Raw genomic sequence first — 16,155 nt, 5'->3', positions numbered from 1 at the left:
CAGTGAAATTTCAGCCACCAAAACATGATTAAAAATCTAGTAATAATAATAAAGAATAATACAGTATTCCGATTTTTGGGCAAAAGAGAAAAAAAGGTTAAATAGGACTACAGTAAATTTTCAAAACTGAAGAAGTTCCAAATTTTAATGGTAATGAGAATGAGAAACCGTGATTAAAAATGATTTCTCTCTTTGTTTTCAGCGTAGACACATTAAGACAGTTTGAGCTGCAGTTGATCAACAATTGAAAAAAAGTTGTCTGCATAGAACTACTGCCTTGTTTCTTTAAGGGACATTAGACAAACGATTTATAGTCTTTGATCCATCCTGCGTATCAAGAGGAGATGTAACATCCAAAAACTTTTCTACAACACGTTCTATACCACTGCTCAACATGCAGAATTTAGCAAAACTGCAGAATCAGAAAGGAAAGTTCTAGCTAGCACAAATAAATTAAAAAAACAATGAAATTCATTGCCTTGAATGACGGACCATTTGTTGTTGTCGATGACGCTGGATTTTACAGCACAAGTAGTATTGTTTGACCAGTGGGAGACCTAGCTAACGGATGGACTAGCGAGACTAAACTGGGGAGAAAATTGAGAAAAAAGCTCAAAAAAATTTCTAAGCTTTAAATTCAGCTATTATTAAGTATTTCGCTTAAAACAATCGTGAAAAGCCTTGTAAAATCCTGAAATGTCCACAATCTCACGTACGTAAGGTTATCTCACTCAAATGTTACTGGAATATTGGACTTTGCCATACTGACACCGCAGAAGGCAATTATGTGGATGAGTCTCTGACCCAAGTTTAATTGTGTCCTGTGAGCATCGCTGACCAATCTCAGATGCTCCAGATGCATTTCTTTAAGTGTCTGGATGAATAAAGGCAAATAGAAAAAATGATCAAAATAAAGCAGGCTAATCTTGAACCTTGCTGCCAGGTTTGGGTCCTCTCTTTTTGTGTGGCCTTGGCTCTAGCTGTGTGAGGTCCGGGCTCTTCATCACACTGCTCTGCGTCTGGCCGTTCTGCGAGGCGGCGGCAGCTGCTTCAGCCGCAGCCTTTAGCATGGCGATGGTCTGGCTCTTAGGCCGCCGGCCCCTCACACCCTTCCGCACAGGGAGCGGGGGCAGCGGGTGCGGCAGCCTGTATGAAGACTGCATGGAGCGGCGGGACGATCCGGACGAGCAAAGAGCAGGAATCAGACTCTTAGGAAGAGTGACTGGAACGGTAAAGAAAAAGAGGAGACTGCATAAGCACATGACCCCACATAACCCCTAACCAAGCCAAATTTTACAGTTATTAGTCGAAAGCTTTATTAATATCTTAGCAACTACTATGAATGATCACTGTTTCCTGCATTACTCCTTCCAGCTCGCAACTTATCTAACACACACTGCATTTTCCTGCTCCTGGTGTGTGTTCTGCAGATATGCTGTAGTAGTAACCTACAATGAATACTTTCACTGTGATTTTTGAAGATGTCATCGTATAAGATTATCTGAATTGTTAACCTATAGAATTATCAGTGAATTTTCTATTGTGATATTTAATTAAAACTGATAACAGTCCCTTCCTTAGGGTTAACAAAGCTGAAATGTACATTACATATACATAAAATACTGAAATGCATTTTTATCAATACTAACTAGTAGGCATTAAGTAGCTGATTCTATCATAATAAAATACAAATCCCAAGATACACAGATTAGGGATGTAATGATACACAACATTACTTATTTGGTTTGATGCGATATGGTAGTGATACGTTACATTTTTCAATACAGCAAAAATAGGTTATGCCTAAAAGTCCTTATGAAAGTGCCTTATCATTAACATGTTAATGTTTCCATTTTCAATTTATTAGAGAGAGTACATTATTTTTATATTACAATTAGTTCTGATGGCACAATTTGACTGACTAAAAGGGGTTTTTCCCGTGCACATTTTTTACAACAACTGTATTAGAAGTAACCAATATGATGGTATTTTAAAGTTATCATGATAAGCAATATGCTTTTCTGAGTGTCTCACTGATTTTGTCAGTACTTATAGAACACTGACCAAGTGCATGCTTCATTAGAAAGAGAGCATAATTAGGCCTGTTTAACTGGATTTAGTGCAGTATCGTATGTGAAATGTTGAATAAAAATCACTGCACCAACAGTTTTTGATGTCAGTTTTTAAATGTGGCACTACCAGTGCAATGTATCTGTTTCGGGACCAACAGCATACTGGTCATAATGCTTTGGCTCATTGGTGAACCTATGCAAGGAATGCCTGAAACGAAGTCCACAGTTTTGGTCTCCATCATGTCATTTTGCCAGGTGTAATACTGTAATAATGTGTAATAATGAAGAAGTGGTCTTCAAATGCAGCTCACCTTACGATATTTTATTATTGCAACTGATGCTGCAGAAGACCAATATGTTCATGACAGAAATGCTGTGGATAAGCATGTCTGATTACATGCACAAGAAAGTAAAAATAAAGCATTATAATCATTAATGATTACCTCATATAACAGTTAGGACATGATGCAAGCTAATATGTGGATTAATTTCCCCTGCTGAACATTAAGAACCCCTCTAAGGTGAAGCAGTCCACATACCCTCAACAAGCCAGGATCAAACACAGACATGCATGATGGAAAAGAGAAAAAAAAAAGAACCAACTTTGATCTTCTGCTTTGAGACTGACTGCTCTCTGCTGCTTCCTCTCCTGCAGAGGCCTCTTTGCATATTGCAACGGTCAGATTACCAATCCACAGTCAAGATTTTAAACGACAGAAGCAAACAGCAAACATACTGGGGTCTTTCCAGATGCCAAATCACTTTTTCTCCAAATATACAGAACAAGCAGTCTAAGAGAAGAGACTGTGCCGAGTAAGATATCTATGGCTTTGCTAGTGTGCTCTATGCCTCCTTTGTTTATTTTGCCCACCACCCTTTACCTCAGTGGTCAAAGGTCTGTCCTCTAGAGGCCACAGGTAATCCCCATTAACAGAGGAGTTAACCCAGGTCACCTGGCCAGGTTTTGTTTCTCAGGGGTTGGGGTTTGCACTTTGTTGAGTTGGGACTGTATTATATGAAAATAAGTCCAGGGTCTGTTTATTTTTTCTTTGCTTGCTTTTAAAATGGTAGGGAAGTTTTTTTGGACCGTGTATCATGTTAAAACAAAAACATGCTGTTAAGTGACACACTGTAAACACACTGTTAACGGTTCAGGAGCTGCTCAAACTGTCATTTACATCACTTATTTAAAACATAGTCCAACCAATTTTTTAAAAAAAACTGTCCTCGATACCCATTTTTAGGAGATAGAACTTGCGACGACTGGCTCAAACAGCATTTTACAGGCTACGAATACTTGCTGGTTTTTGTGTTGTCAAAAATATTAGTATAAGTATGTTCATTCTCTTTAGATATTATTTTTATTTACAGGCTTAATTTATATCTATGTCTTCTTCGAGCACAAATGATGTTTTTCCCCTGTGAAACTATATATTATCTGTATAACTACATAACGTTTATACTATAAATGATATACAGCCATGTTCACAAAGCAGGAATTCTTGGTTAGCCTGATAATCAAAAAACACAAGCATGCCCAACAGAACAGGAGCTAAGGAACATTCCTACTGGACAATCCTCAAATTTGGCTTAAGTCACCCAGCTTACTGAGAAATCCTGCTTTGTGAAATACCCCCCTGCTGTCTGGCTCAGTTTTAGCCTGACATCTCTGTGAGTAATGTAAAAGATGAAGATTTGCACAGTAGTTTTGGAGCCTTATTGCTCTGATAGGCTGCGATACAGCCTAACAACCACTGTATTTATGCGCTCTGAATGAATTTGCACACATCAGGGTACCTGAGCTATGAGTCTCTCAACCTCCTTGCACAGCTTTGAGTAAAAATATTTCCCAATTCTCATTTTCTGAATTAATATTAGATATATCACTGGGGTAACAAAGCATCCTTTCAAACTAAGAGAAAGTAAATTCTAGCCAGAACAACGTTGCTAGTTGTGTGCAGAAGCTAGCTACATTTATTTCAGTGTTTTATACTAAATTTGTATAGATGTATAGCTTATTCTGCAGGAATCAGTTAAACCGATTAGCCATCCTACTTTCTTTGTTCATATCCAGCTCTCAGCTTTGCGGTGAGTAAACAAGTGACTGAGGATGCTCTTAGCTTCTTCAGCTGAATGTCGTCAGTCAAAGTATAATCAAATGAATTAACATGTATTTGGCTACTTCTCTTTGTTCAAACATCCTCTGTCCCTACATATCATGCTAAAACACCAGCCTGTGGTTGGTTATTCTGTCAGTCAAGGTGGTTCTTGGGCATATTAAGGGACAAAACACACCTGACTTTCTGATGACAGGCAGACGACTGGCTTAAAGACTAGCGCTTAACTGACTGACAGTTAGTTGTGAACTGTTAACTGTCAACTGTGGTTGTCAGTTCCTAAATGTAAAATTTTCTCAAACTCTTCCCAGCATTTTTAGCAGGTTTGCTGGTTTTTTACAAATTCTCTACACATTAGCAGTACCTCTTCATAATAATAATAATGATGTTTTTATAGTCATTAGTATTGATAGATCTGTAGAGATAGTGAAAAGTCAGTGGAGCTGATTTTATTGACAAAATAATGTCCTGCTTGGTTTAAGGATCCATCGGCCTCTTTGTTTAACTTCCAGACATAGGCATTCTGAGTATATTCATGTCTAAGGATAAAACACTCCACAGTGTAGTGTAACATGACTATATTATACCACACTGAGTTAAACTAAAAAGGGGAAAGGGCCCAAATCTCTAGGCGAGGCATTAATGAAACGAAATGAAATCAAGGCTTTGCAGAAGTGGATGCAATGGGAAACGCTACGGAAAAAAAAAAAGTCAAGGAAAAAGGAGAGGAATTCTGATGCTGTGCATTTTAAATGCAGCTATTCGTTCATCTTAAATTCATCAAACGCTTCCATGAGGGTATGATGATAAAATATTTAGCTCAACTCTCGGCTTTCAGACAGCACTATCCAAACACATCTAATGCATGCAATTCTTAGCCTTTTTGCCCCCCATCCCCTCCACCACCCCCCCCACACACACACACACACTCAGAGACTGGACAACAGAGTATCAGATATCTGCAATTCAAAGTGTCAACCAATCCATCAATGGAGGTGTAAAATGGCACGAGGAGAAGCTTTGTGAGAAATGCACAAAAGCACAGATCCCCCTCCCTCCCCCCTTTTCTCTCTCTTTTTCTCTTCCAGTGGCAGCCAAGTCCTCCTTTATTGGCTCTGCCTGGCACATCTCGAACGAGATCAGATAAAGTGCTCATATTTCAGAGAGGCTGAAAGGGCGGTCAGCAGCAGCTAGCTCTCCTAAGTACATCTGGGAGCGTTCACAGGGGCCCAAGCACAGCTGCCTCCCCTGGGCTTCACTTCGGGTGGGGGGCAGCATTGGTGGGGATGTTAAGAGAGAAAGTGGAAGAAGAATAGGTGAGTGATTCCTTTTAATGAAAGGTGCAAGTTCACTCAGGGCCTATGTTATGCCACTTTGAGGCACACTTGTGTGGTCAATACGGCCTTTTCTCCCTTACTTACACCTTTAGTAACAGAATAATTAAACAGCCTTGCCAAGACAAAAAGATCTAAATCAGAATGATGACTTCTCGCAATTTCAATGTTCAGCATGTTAGTATAGTGAATCTGCGTACATCCAGAAAAACAGCCCTACTCAGAAATTATGATACATGCCAAGACAAAAAGATCTAAATCAAAGTTATGACATATTGCGATTTCAACTTGTTTCTGTTTTAACATTTTCCACTTCTGAAGCTGAATCAGCATGCATCCAACTGTTTTTCCAGAAAGCCTGATGGCAAGTTTCTCATTTCAATTCTCAATGCCTCAGATAGCACCCTCACTACAAAGAAATGAAGAAATGCACTTGCCAAGACAAAAAAGATCTAATGAGAATGATGACCTTTTATAATTTCATCTCAGGTTTTAGCATTTTACACTACTGAAGCCCAAACAACATGCATCCAACTGGATTTTTCCAGAAAGCCCGAAGGCAAGGATCCTTACTACAGAGCTTAAAATGTCGGCCTGCACAAACAAACTTTCAAAATCTCCCAACAGACTAAACCCGACACTTTCAAAAATTCTTTTGATGGGTCAAAGCAAACCTGACCTTTCCACGATTCAGATACTCTGCAGAACGGTCTGAGAGGAAGATCGCATTTCTATTCCATTAATCATCTCTTCATTACAGAAACATGTGGAGCTAATCAGTCCACTCAGCACCAGCCAAAGACTCGCTGACCTCTGGGTCATGAGCAGGGCCAGTAGTGGCCAGGTGCTGGTCCAGCATCAGACCAACGTCAAGACTGGTGGGTGGGTGTGTGTGTGGGTCCGGTTATTGTGGGGGTAGGGGGAGGGAGGTGTCAGAACACAATCGGGCTAATTAGTCCATCTCTTCTGCAGCGTTTCCATTTCGTCCTGGAGGACTCCGCGCCCGCACTGCCAAGCACTGGCCCAGTGAGAACTAGAACCACATGTTGTAAGGAAGTGCGTGTGTGTGTGTGTGTGCGTGCATAAATGGGGAAATGTGGGTTGCCTCAGGCTTCATGTGATTAAATGAAACAATGCAATCTGTTAGTGATATTAAACGTCAAAACACTCTCAATAGCTCTTCAGATAAAACAGTAAAGAGATGCAACCTTTATATAGGTTTCTTTGTTAAATAAATCAATTTATATGTATAGAAATTGATTTATTGAACAAAGAAACCTATGTTAAGGCTGCATTCCTTTGTTGTTTTTTTTCCTTTTTATTTTTTTTTTTCACAGAAACATATAAATAAAACTGGCAAACAATATTAATAGGCTATGACGTTGTATTCATTATTTTTCTATTTATACACACAAAACAAACATTTTGCTAAACTGCCAAATTAATATACTGGCACTACTCAGAACAGCTAAAATGTGGTGAAAATGCTTCTGTGTGAGTCACTAAGAATATACAATACATATACATTATTATACTATAGTACACTATATATTATATTCATATTATAATATATTTCTTATATATGACTTGCTGTAACCCATTTGACACACAGTCACATTAAAACCTGTGTAGATAGCAGACTATTGTGTATTCTGAACTTTCTGAGCTCTACCTATGGATAGAACTACACTCCAGTCTGCAGTACTGCAGAGAGACATTCCCTACTGTAATAACTCATATTAGACAAGATAATTAAGTGAAATCTGTCTGAGAGACAAAAATATAAAGGCTGTGTTGCAGGAAGGTCTAAAAAGAATTAAACCAAATAAAAAACCGAACACGGTTCGACCAGCTCCGCGTGTATATCACCACCAGTCCGCGTTAAGTCTCTACATTCAACCGCCAACGGAACAAAGCCTGTAGTTCTGTACTGACAGTTAATGACATTGTAGCTTTAAAATGTAAAAAATAAACGAGCCCACGTTAACTGATCGGCGCGCGCGCGCAACAGTCAGACAAAAGCCGCGAACCGGCAGCTCGAGAAGCAACAGAAGCAGAAGCAGCAACACCAACAACAACTCACCCAAAACCGGCTCTCCGGCGCTTCAGTGCTCAAATCTCCGCGTCTTCTGAGGACGAACACTGCATGTGTTGCTTGCTTGCCGCTTCGTCTTACTGGGCAGATCTATAAGAAACAACGCGGAGCCCTCGGCAGAGTTTTACAGTCCGCGGTGACTCTCCGGCAGCAGCGCATAACAAAGCCCTGATACCGGCGAGTGACTGGGCAATAAGTGATTAGCATGGAGGCGGGCAGGAGACGAGGACTGTATGGACGTTATCAGAGACTAGTATTGACGTGTAATTTTCCCCACCCATATTCCGATAAACGCCGCCTGCTGCGCTACGACTGGCTAACACTCCCCAAACTGACTACAAGTCTAAGAACTATTAGCCAATCCTAACGCCTGAGTACGGAGTGCTCGCCTATCACAGCCCGACAGTGCGGACTACTAGCCAACCCAATAGCAGGAGGGCGGAGCCTGTCGCAATGCAGGTGGGGAAAACAGAAATACGGCCGTATTGACAGCGACCATCAGTCTCCTGCCTTTCCAAGCCCCTCCCACGCGTTCAGAACTGGGGGGAGGGGCAAAAGGTTAAAACGGATGAGAAGCAGCAGGGCTTGGGTGGGGAGTTTTGGGGGCATTAGCGCCCTCACATGCCCCAGTGATGGGGGGGCTAGACACGCCGTAACCCAAACCTATTCACAAATCCCCGGAGAACCAGCTGACAGACAGCTTTAAGTAAGCAGGAAACGGTGGCCAAAAATGAGGCATAAGTCGGAGGAAGAAACGTTCTCAAGTGCTGTTTGTTTCTGCTCAGCAAATGAAGCCTAATGTGTTAACCTAGCTAACTAGGTTTAAAGCGAAGGAGCACAAAACACAGGCTAAAAGTGGGGATTTAATATAATTTTATACTCCATTTTCTTTTCCGGGTAGTATGAAAAAATGCCAAGTCTGTAGGGAAAAGACGAAAACAGCAGCACTTACTAAGAAAAGCTGCTCTATTGTTCTGTGTGAGGAGTGAAATGGAGAGCGGAGGCGGCCGCGTATCTAATACAAATAAGAAATATCGCCAGATAGACTAACGCTCCGTCCCAAACCGCGCACTCAATATTATGTAAAAACATTACCATTAGAAGTGCATTCATAAGTGCAGTAGGTGAAGTATAGAAGTGTGCGGTTTGGGACGCTGCATGCATATCTGCCGAGGAAACAAAAGAAAAACAGCTCTCCATCGAACCGGTTTAGGACCACCTGAGGAGGATTTAAAGTGAAAGCCATGATTCGACTTAAATAATTCTATTAACAATTAACCTTTATACAATAGCAAAAATGAATAAATACAAATAGAAAAAAAGGTCAACACGAATCGAAACGAAAATAACTGTTAAAACAACATATTATTTATCCTATAGGTAACTGATTGCACTAAAGTGAAAATTAGAAGTGGCAGCAAACTCCCTCCTAAAATCATTTTCAAAAATAATAAAAGGCTCTGGCTTTAAAAAAATAAGCTACAAAATGCTGAAAGGAAAAAAGCCACAGGTCTTTTCCTATTGTTTTCTGTTTCTGTATTAAAGGAAACCCTTTAAAATGAAGATGCTTACATTCCCTTTTTGTCTGTCACTGCACAATAGACCAAATCAACACTCTCCTATTCAATAGGCTAAGATCACCCTGATGACCCATATTCAAGCACAAACACACTCATGCAAAATGCATTAAGAGACTAATCCAGACACCCCCTCCCCCCTCCCCCCAGGAAGACAGATTTTGAAGCGTTTTATTTTACATACGCTACAATATTCCATACAGTGAAAAGCAACTGAGATCTGAGCATTCTCTAGAGTTAAGACTATTTAATATTAATACTGATCAATGTAAAATCAAGGACATCAGTCGAAGCGGTTAACTCAAAATGCTTCACCTACAGTGAATCCGTAAATGATTACACTTGTTTGTAATTACGAAAAATAGTACTGACAATCAAAACCAGCTAACTGCATTTAAAACAGGATATAAAAATATCAGCTTGTTAATGAGGATGCCACAGAAACCCCTCTGTGAATGATTTCCTCTCTACTGTTCGTTTCTTAAATAGTTATGCTATGCTGGCACACTCATTTTGTGTGTGTGCTTGCTCTCTCACACGCCCGCACACACACACGCATACTCAACACAGGTCTTGCTGCCTGAGGATAAAACCAATAAAACAATCAAAATGTCATTCAGCCTCGCTCCCCCTTATATACACAGTGTCAGCCTCGTTATAAAGATGGTACTTGTTAACGACCATCTGCTGAGTTAAAAACACAAAGTAAGCAAAGGACATAATGAATTAAAGATACAGAGAAAGTGGGGATGCTAACAACCATGCAAAACCGGGTAGACCACCAAAACTGTCCCTTTCAGATAAACAGCACCTAAGGGTTTCATCTTTGAGAGAGATGCTTCAGATCTAAAAACATCCACGTGTTTCCGTCCATCCTTCCACTGTGAGAAGACAACTCAACACTATGAGTCTGAAAGGACATGTAGCTGCCAAGAAGCCATTACTGAGAAACAGAAATAGGCAGTTCCAGAACAGATAACTAATATATAAATATATATATTTTAATATGCAAAATAGGTGTATTAAAAACATATTGTGCTTAACTAATTGTTACTTAAAATGTATTGTATTGCACTGTGTCTAATTCTGTTTCTTTTCTCTAGGTATCAACATAGCCTCTTGTTTTCTAGCAATATCTGAGCTCAGGAGTAACTTTTACTCTGACCTATTGTACAAAATGCATCTTTGCTAGTACCAATTTGTACTAGCAAAGATTCGTTCTCTGATTGGACAACAAAGCACTTTTGAAAGTTGCTCTGGATATGAGCGCCTGCCAAATGCTATAAATGTAAACATAACACAGAATGTGTTAAAATACAATAATGTAAAAACAGACAATCTTTCTTGACAGTGTTAAATCCCTAAAGCTTCATCTCTATTTTTCTGTAATAAAAGCAGTATTGTTATATTATTTGCCATGAAGGGACATATTACTCTTTTTGTATTGTTGCAATTGTTCAAGTCAACTCCACTTGCTTTTACCTTTATTTATATCATGATTCTCTCCTCATCTTTAATAAACAATAATTAAATTTTGAAAGATGTTTTACTCTCCTTTATTCAATAGAATAATTATTCAAGGAACAGTGTATTATAAAACCACAAAGACAGAATTTGTCACCAATAAACTTGGCATGCTTTGAATTAACATGCCTTGTTTCACGTACACATTATTAAGAATTAAGTCAGGCTTCACAAGCCCATTTTATCCTTAAAATAATGCGAGGACCCCAACTAATGAATTATTCCATTCAGGCTGATCAACAAGGAATTTCCTAACCCCTCAATAAAAGGAGTGACTTCAACACAAAGGACAGATCATAAGCTTTAACGGATTTTGTTCTCTCAAACCTCTGAACTCCAGCCAAGAAAAAAAAATGAAATGCTAGCGAAACTGTAGTGTTGTTGTTTCTCTTGAAGAAAAAAAAGGAGTGGATAAGAAAAGCTTCAGCGACACCATCAAAACAAATTTCAGTTCACATTAAATATTCTATATTGATTTCCCCATGAAAAAGACCAGCGGCTCAGAAAAATGGATTTGAGGCTCGTGTTACGTAACCTGAGCTCAGTCCAAAGAATGCAGCTTATTATATAGATAAAGAAAAGAGAAATTCATTTACAGTCTATACTTAAACAAAGACCGTTCTGCGTGGAAAGAAACTGATAAAACTCGTGGTAAAGGGGTGTAAAAAGCAACAGCCGTGTGGTGGGAGGGAGGAAGCGAGGGCTTCCAAACTGCTGACTGCAGCACAGGATAAAGAGCTGTAAAGACCCCTTGTTTGGGTGGAAGTTGCACTTTTAGACAGACATAGGATAAGTATAGTCTTCTGTAATATCATTCTGAAACCATACAAAAAGCTAGGCATAGGTGACATGAAGGATATTTACACTAAGCTAACAATAAGATTCTCAATTTACAACAAAGTATTATGAACAATGAGAAGCAGAAGAGTTAAAAAGAAATCTTATTCCCATCTTATTCTGAGTTTTTCAGAATTATTGTAGCTTTTCATGTTCATGTTATGGTTTTCCATTTTTGGGCTTATCATTGTAGCTATTGTGGAATAAATCCACATTATGGGACAAAGTCATACTGGTATTTACTTTTATACCAGTATACAGTACCTTCCACCTCTTAAACAAGAGGGTTCCTTTGTCTGCTCTAAGCTGTAATAACACTATCGCTTCATAGAGAATATAACACCACAAGCCAATCAACTGAACATAAAAGGTGGCTTTTCTACAGAACTCAATATGAGTCAACTCAATTTTATTTATATAGTGCTTTTTACAATAGCCATTGTCCCAAAGCAGCTTTACAGAAATCCAGGTCTGGACCTCTAATGAGAAAGCCAAAGGTGAAAGTGGCAGGAAAAAATCCCTGAGGGCAAGAAGAAGAGGAAGGAACACTGAGAGCAGCCAAGACACAAAAGAGGAACCCATTCAACTAGAAACTCATAACAACCCAGTTCTAATGGTATCATGGCATTTAACCCCTTAAAATCCCAGGCTTATTATTCAGTAACTACAGGGACTTCAATGTAAACTGACAGAGCTATTCTTAGATTATAGAAGTGTGTAATAAAACTTTGGGCCTGCCAGTGGGCCCTGGCCATTTAAATGAGAATTCCACCAATTTTACAAAATGACTGTATAATTAAATGGTTAAGATGTAAACAAAGTCATTTAGAGTGGTTTGGTGTAAAATGCTTCATTCTAGAGAAACTTGCCGAGTCAGAGTTGTTCACAGTGGTGGTGATAGGAACCAGCCACCTCTAAAAGCTCCCTCTCAGAACGTTATTACACAAAATGGTTATCAATATGTTGCGTGATGTCTGATGTCCTAAAACATTTTGTTAATCCATTTATTTTAATCCATTCATGGCAGAGGGATTCATGCAGGGCGCTGTATGGAAAAATAGTCCTCTCCAAAAAATGTATTTTTTAGATTTTCCACTAATTTACCATCATAAACATAACATATAAAAATTCAGAAGACACATGCAGGTTCACTGGTGGTTTTGGATAGCAAATAAAATGGCTATATTTGTGTTGTGGACTTTGTGACCCCTGGTTCCTATCATGACCACTGTAAAGAAATTGGAGTCTGTAACTTACTCTGCAATGAACCATTCTGCACCAAACCACTCTGAATGACTCAACACAATGACAGAATTATGCAAAAATTTTGAAAAATCAGTGGAATTCCCCTTTAAGGGGTTAAGAGACGCAAGATCTAGCAGCATTGTCGTTTGGTCAATAATACTGGCCGATATTGGCAGCCAAGAGTTTTATTGATACTGATGGAAAAAAAAAACACAGATAACACGGTAATGATTTCCTTGGCATCAGCAGGATTCTAACTTAGTACAATGTAAGCTGTTGTTTTAGTTTCAAGGGCAACACTGCTGCCCTGCAGGCGGTAGAACGATGTACGATCCTCCACCTAGGCAAGAACACCATGCTATACCAATAGGAGTCCTTGGGCAAGACTCCTAACGCCTACCTCTGTAAAATGATCCAGCTTTAAATCGCTCCGGATAAGAAAGTCTGCCAAATACTGTATATGTAAAATGTATCCTAATCTTAGAATAAAATGCTACAACACACAAAAAGCCCTTTTTATGAGTAGAACCAAAGAAAATTATCATAAACAGAAACTAGACCTGCAAGGATTATGGGTAGCTCTGCCCCTAGCACTACAACATTTATACCAACCTCAATTTCAGGCTTTACCAGGAGACTTGCAGCAGCACGAACACACATGATATTTTAGCATGTTTTTTTTCCTGACTTCAATGCCACTTCACAATTTTAACAAACGTCCTACATAGTGCAACTTTAAGCAATGTGACAACTAAGAACTGACAACCAAATCTATCACCAAAGCATGGTTTAACTAAAACTACTGGGGATCTAAAATCGAAATCTAAAATTATATAAGTACCATTCCACCAAATTAGTTCAAACTGCGGTCCCATAAAAAAATTACTTTAAAACACAATTAAGTATTCAGACCTTAAGTTATTAAAAGGTTTAAGTTATGATCTATTTAAGCCCAAAGGATTAATAGAGATAATAATAAGCCAATCATTTATGGTGTACTTTCTATAAGAAGGTTGCTGTCCCAAACCCTAAAATTTTCTGCTTTAAAAGAGCTGAGAAGATATAAAAAAACAGCATTTTTTCCAGTGCTGTTTTTTTAAATATCTCATTTTCTTTTAAAGTAGAAAAAATTAGATTTATCATAAGCTTAATTTTTAAACTAAAATAACTTTTTCCAAAAACTTGCCGTCCCATGTTTTTGTCATTACCGAATCACAAACAGTTTTAGTCCGAAGGCAGAGCCTTATTTTAGCCACACCCCTACATTTTAGAGGACAAAGGGAGACTGTATCCCTGTCCTTCAAGGCCACATAGTGAGCAGTTAGATATTTTGAAAGGAGATGTGTCCCAAAGTCTGTTTTTAGACGTCATGTATTAAATCATCCAGCAATACGATATACTGAAAGCTTGAAATCTCAGGATTCCATTTCCGAAAACCATTTATGATCTGTTATTCACAGCGGTAATGACTGTGTCATTTGCAATATAAGCACCAAATGAGCAAATCACTTACGATCAAAACCTTGTTGCTATCGACAGAGACAGCATAATCCAAAACATGTGGCCTTGATACATGGCAAGAGTCAGAGATCAGTTTAGAGATCTATAAGTCAGGTAGAAATAAACACCTCCATTCTAGTCTCTGTTACTCTGGGTCAGTAATTCATACAATTATTCTCTTGTGTGAGGAGATCATGATTGTAGCCCAAAGTATGGGGAAACAGAGCTCCTTTTACTTTGGGTATGCCGTTTCAGGCAAAAATGGGGCAACTGTTAAAAGGTTACTGAAAATTATTAGATTTTTATGTGTGTACAACTGTTTAAAGCTGTGTTTGCTAGTCACGTACTGGCTAGCGTTGTTCAGTTATGTTCAAAATTAGCTAAAATTGTCACTAATGAAACATTTGGTCAAGTTTCAATAGGGATATATGACTGCTTAGGTAGTGGCAAAATAGAATGTTCAATCATTTGTTTTAATAAAATAAACATAATTAAGGTATCGGGTCACTCAAAGCAAAAGGATTTCAGTCTAACGTCCCAGCCAGTGGTTCATTTTGAACTAGTTTGTTAGAATGATCCATATACACGTATGGCCAAAATCACTGGTTATCATAAATTTTCAGATGGGCTGTTCTCTAGTTTATAATATCCCCCCTTTGCGTAACTGCCAGCACCAGGAAGTAAGCTGCAAAGCACACTAAGGAAGGACTGATAGGGACCTTACGAGAGGCACATGAACCCTGCCATCCATCACACTCTACACACTCATTCAGTCTGCATCCATTAACCTGCCAGGGCCAGAGGAACTGTTCAGGCGCAGGTTAAACATTTAACGCAGGGCCAACAGGCAGAGATAAAGCAGCCCATTCCAGATTTATGCTTTGCCAGGAAACAGGGATACATGCTGCTCAGCGAAAAAATGCATGCTAAGTGTATGCTGTTAAGTACATGCTGTTAAAAAGATTTAGGGACAAGGTGTGGATTTAGAGCCAAGTTTCGATGTGGCTGTTTGTCTATCAGAGTCAAGAAATGTACTGAAACACGATTAAATCGACTAATCTGTAATAATAATATACTGTTAATAGACGGTAATATTGCAATGTGATATTTATGAAGGCTTACAGTGAATGATGTAACAGCTTGATAGCGATTTAAGAACTTCTTTGCCATGGATTAAAACATTCAGTCTGCTCTAACACACAAAAGCATTGAACATTATCTGCCTCAGACTGAACATTCATTCAGTTCACTCTACGCCTACAAATGCTTTGAAACATTCAATCATAAATGTAGGTTTGTGGTGTTTGGTAGTGAATTTAACAGCTTCGGTGAACACTGTATGTATTAAGTCATTAACCTCCATTATCCAGGTCATATTGGAATGAATGAAAACCTATGCCAATCATCCCACCAATTGCTTTTCACTTTCATAAAGTCACACCAACTGTCTTTTATTTTAATGTCTGCCATGCGAGTGAATTCTTTGGGAACTAGGACTGATAGATTTTGAAACACAAAGTCGAAGCACAGCATTTTTTTGAAATATTTACATACCAGAAAGATGTTTTAGACAAATTATCACGCATAAATGACATTGGTCTATTTGGGAATGTACAATACTGTCCAAAAGTCACCCTCAAAGCTGCCACTAAGTACAAGTTATTCATTTTTCAGGAGACTTTTCTGAGATTAGATATAACACAATCCTTTTGCATAAAGAACAGGAAAGTCAAAGCAAAATAAGCAGAAAAACAAGAGCTTCCAAAACTGGATAAAATAATTATCAAATAATTATTAAAAGATACAGAAAAAAAATAAGACTCCTGACAAGCCGGTGGAAGTCCCATAAAGACC

At 38.7% G+C, this 16,155-nt stretch overlaps 1 protein-coding gene across 1 annotated transcript in view; it reads right to left on the bottom strand.

Moving 5' to 3' along the window:
- Positions 1–16,155, bottom strand: part of scml2 (Scm polycomb group protein like 2) — a 48,672-nt gene that overhangs the window by 17,367 nt on the left and 15,150 nt on the right. The window contains exon 8 of the mRNA XM_036561104.1: positions 933–1,222. Within this exon, the coding sequence (XP_036416997.1) occupies positions 933–1,222 (290 nt within the window). The remainder of the gene's footprint in view (positions 1–932; positions 1,223–16,155) is intronic.

The sequence above is a fragment of the Colossoma macropomum genome, unplaced genomic scaffold, assembly GCF_904425465.1.
Source record: "Colossoma macropomum unplaced genomic scaffold, Colossoma_macropomum, whole genome shotgun sequence".
Taxonomy (NCBI): Eukaryota; Metazoa; Chordata; class Actinopteri; order Characiformes; family Serrasalmidae; genus Colossoma; species Colossoma macropomum.
Note: the sequence above shows the minus strand (reverse complement) of the source record. Positions and strands in the feature narration are given on the sequence as shown.